Source organism: Bison bison, unplaced genomic scaffold (genome assembly GCF_000754665.1).
Source record: "Bison bison bison isolate TAMUID 2011002044 unplaced genomic scaffold, Bison_UMD1.0 scf7180017864080, whole genome shotgun sequence".
NCBI classification, from domain to species: domain Eukaryota; kingdom Metazoa; phylum Chordata; class Mammalia; order Artiodactyla; family Bovidae; genus Bison; species Bison bison.
Genome location: NW_011494652.1, coordinates 2136291 through 2139308, shown reverse-complemented (window position 1 = coordinate 2139308; position 3018 = coordinate 2136291). Strand labels below are relative to the sequence as shown.

The window sequence follows — 3018 nt, the reverse complement described above, 5'->3', positions numbered from 1 at the left end:
TAGTCCCCAGTCTGTATGTTAACGAGAAATACAATCCAGGCACATGGTGTTCGCATGGAGGGGTTAGGCACCTTTTCCGTGTTTCAGTCGTCGTCACGGGCTGCGTTAACCTGCGCATCACTCAAGATGATCTTGGGGGGGTGGTACAAGCCGTTTCCTTTTTTCCTTCAAACAGAAAGGTCTGGGTGGCTTTGCTGAGAGGTATCTTACTCTCGCCAGTGGTCTCTCTGAGCTGCATCTGGTGATGAGCACCGTCCTCTTCATCAGGGCAGTTCATGCCATGCAGGGCTCATGGTGCCGGTGTGGCTCTGCTGTCCTGCCCAGCGGGGCTGTCCGCTCGCTGGATTCCAGGGAGGCTCCCATCCGCGGTCTCTGCACTCAGTTGGGGCCCCCCTTCGCTTGACCAAGACAGTCCTTTAAGATGGTATTAAGCTAGAACAAGGCTTTTTTTTTGTACTTGGCAGAAAGCACATCTAATAGGTTTTCAAAAACGTTTCTGGTTATAATGTTAAAGCCTGTGTGATCGCCTTTTTCAACACAGCCCATTGTTACCCGTTTTACGCTTACCTCCCTCAGCTGCCAGCTTCCCGGGAAGAGGTACGAGATGACAAGACCACCATCAAATGTGAAACCTCGCCCCCCGCCTCGCCGCGCTCCCTTCGGCTAGACCGGCTGCACCCGGGGCCGCTGCACGCAGCCAGCCACGAGGACGTCAGGGACGCCCGCAAGTACGCATCCCGCGCGTCCCGGAAGGGCCGGAAGGGCGGTTTAAAGGCGTCCCACGGGGCTCGGCGCCTGTTTGTAGTGAGCTTCAGGTGCCGGGGGGAGGAGCTCAGTGGCCTCAGTGGTGTTAGAAAACCTCCGTCTCTACGGATTGACTGCTGGGGGAGCTTTCTTCCTGCTCTTGCCAGAGGTCTGCCCAGCCCGGGGCAGTGGCGGTGACGGCTCCGTGCCTCTTGGATGCGCTCTTGAGGTCTCTCCCTTTCCCTCAAGGGTCTCCTCTCAGGAGCCTGTCACCCCTGTGACTGTCACTGTCCACATTCAGACCGCCGCCTGCCGAGCTCCCGGTCGCCCTGTGGAAGGCAGGGGTCGCTTGCCTTCTCCAGGAGCCTTGTCACCCACCGAGCGGTGACCCTGAGGGAGAGTCGGGGCGCCCTCTGCCCCAGCTGGTCTCGAGTCGAGGCCTCCTTGGGGGAGAGCTCGAGTCAGGGAGTCTCAGCTTCCCGGGGCGATTGTCTATGTCCGGGAGCCTGCGTTGCTCGTGGGGAGTGTGGTTGGTGAAGCAGACTCCACTGTCTGTGCGAGGTTGGGGCGTGGGTGTGGCTGGGAGGCCGGTTCCATCAGTAGCTCGTGTGGAGGCGTGTGTGTGTGTGCACAAGGGCGCTGCTTAACGGGCGTTCTCTCTCCCCGAAGCTCAACGGGCTCTCAGGACGGCCCCGTGAGCAACCCGAGCAGCAGCAACAGCAGCCAGGACTCGCTGCACAAAGCCCCGAAGAAGAAGGGCATCAAGTCCTCCATCGGCCGCTTGTTCGGCAAGAAGGAGAAGGGCCGGCCCGGACACCCTGGCAAGGAGGCGTTGGGGCCCGGTGGGTGCTTCACTGTGGAGGGGAGGGCTGCAGCGTGTCCCTTCCACGAGGCCCCGCCCCGCCCCCACGAGGCTCCTGTCACGCACGCTGGGCATCCTCCTGGGAGCAGGAGCGGAGGAGGCCCCTGTCTTCATAGTGGGTCCGTCCACCCCGCGTCATTCAGGGTCTCCCCGGCAGTGGAGCCTGCCGCCCTGAGCTCTTTTCCCCTGTGGTGTCATCCAGTCAGAAAGTCGGCCTCCAGAGCTCTCTTCACTCTCCTGCAGCTGGTCACAGAAACACCTGCCTTGGCCATGCTGATTTCCTCTTAATGTCTCGACCACTCTGCTTCTTTGTAGCTGGTATTTCAGAGACAGAAAACTCATCTCAGGATGCCCTCGGACTCAGCAAATTGGGAGGACAAGCTGAAAAAAATCGGAAACTTCAGAAAAAGTAAGCTTTTTGTTTCTCGTCGACCTCACTGAGCAGTTTTCGGTTGTTCCTCATGTTGAACTGTTTACTGATGAATGTGGCATCCTGCTCTGGATGTGTATTACCTTCTGAACGCTGAACCCAAAGCCTTCCTGAAACTGCACTTTCCAGAGGACTTAGAGCATCTGGGATTCGGGAAGGACTCGCACGCAGGCTTCGGGAGGTTGTCTGACGGGGATGGTTTGGGGGTTATGCCTGAATCCTGGCTCCTCGCAAGTGAGCTCTGGGGCGTGGGGAGCTCAGCTTCCTTGCGCCTCAGTGTTCCCATCTGTGAGGTGGGAGTCATCCTGGTGCGTCCCTCAAGGGCTTTTACGAGCATCTGCTGTGCAAATACACCTGCGTAGAGGTGACGAGGCGCCTCAGACAGTGCCAGCCCCTGGTGTATGGGTGCCCATGGCTGGGAGTGAGGGTGGCCCGGCGGGGACTCGTCGCCAGCTCTCAGGGGAGCCTGTGGCTGTGGGCGAGGGCGGCCCGGCAGGGACTCGTCTGCAGCTCTCGGGAGCCCTTGGCTGGGGGCGAGGGCGGCCCGGCGGGGACTCGTCGCCAGCTCTCAGGTTGGCTCCTCACGCCAGCAGGCCGACAGGAGGTCACTGTGTTGCCCTTTTTTCTCCCCTCTGATAGGTTCTGTATTTTTATCTTAAATGGACTGTTTTGTAGTCGTACTGAGTTTTGATTGTGAGCTGTCACGGTTCTGAAGGAGGCAGTAGCAGGGCAGAGCTTCCTGCAGAGGAGCCGGGCGTGGCGGTGCCCCTGCGTCAGGCAGGGGTGTGGTGTGAGCTCGTGTCTCTGGGTGCAGACCGTGCTCCGGGCAGCACAGGTTGTGTGTTGAGTGACACCTCCCTGACCAGAGCTCAGGAGGTGACTGAGCCTGTCCCAGTGAGCTGACAGGTGAGCGAGAGGCCTGAGCGCCTTGTAGCCTCGGGTGAGAGTGAGCCTGTGCGTCGGGAGGTGATGGGAGGGTGGG

General features: G+C 59.8%; 1 protein-coding gene across 1 annotated transcript in view; it reads left to right on the top strand.

The window, feature by feature from the left end:
- The window catches only part of PPFIA1 (protein tyrosine phosphatase, receptor type, f polypeptide (PTPRF), interacting protein (liprin), alpha 1), a 74733-nt gene that overhangs the window by 54540 nt on the left and 17175 nt on the right, over window positions 1-3018 (top strand). The window contains exons 17-19 of the mRNA XM_010837647.1: window positions 577-728; window positions 1414-1586; window positions 1922-2015. Coding sequence (XP_010835949.1) covers window positions 577-728; window positions 1414-1586; window positions 1922-2015 — 419 coding nt within the window. The remainder of the gene's footprint in view (window positions 1-576; window positions 729-1413; window positions 1587-1921; window positions 2016-3018) is intronic.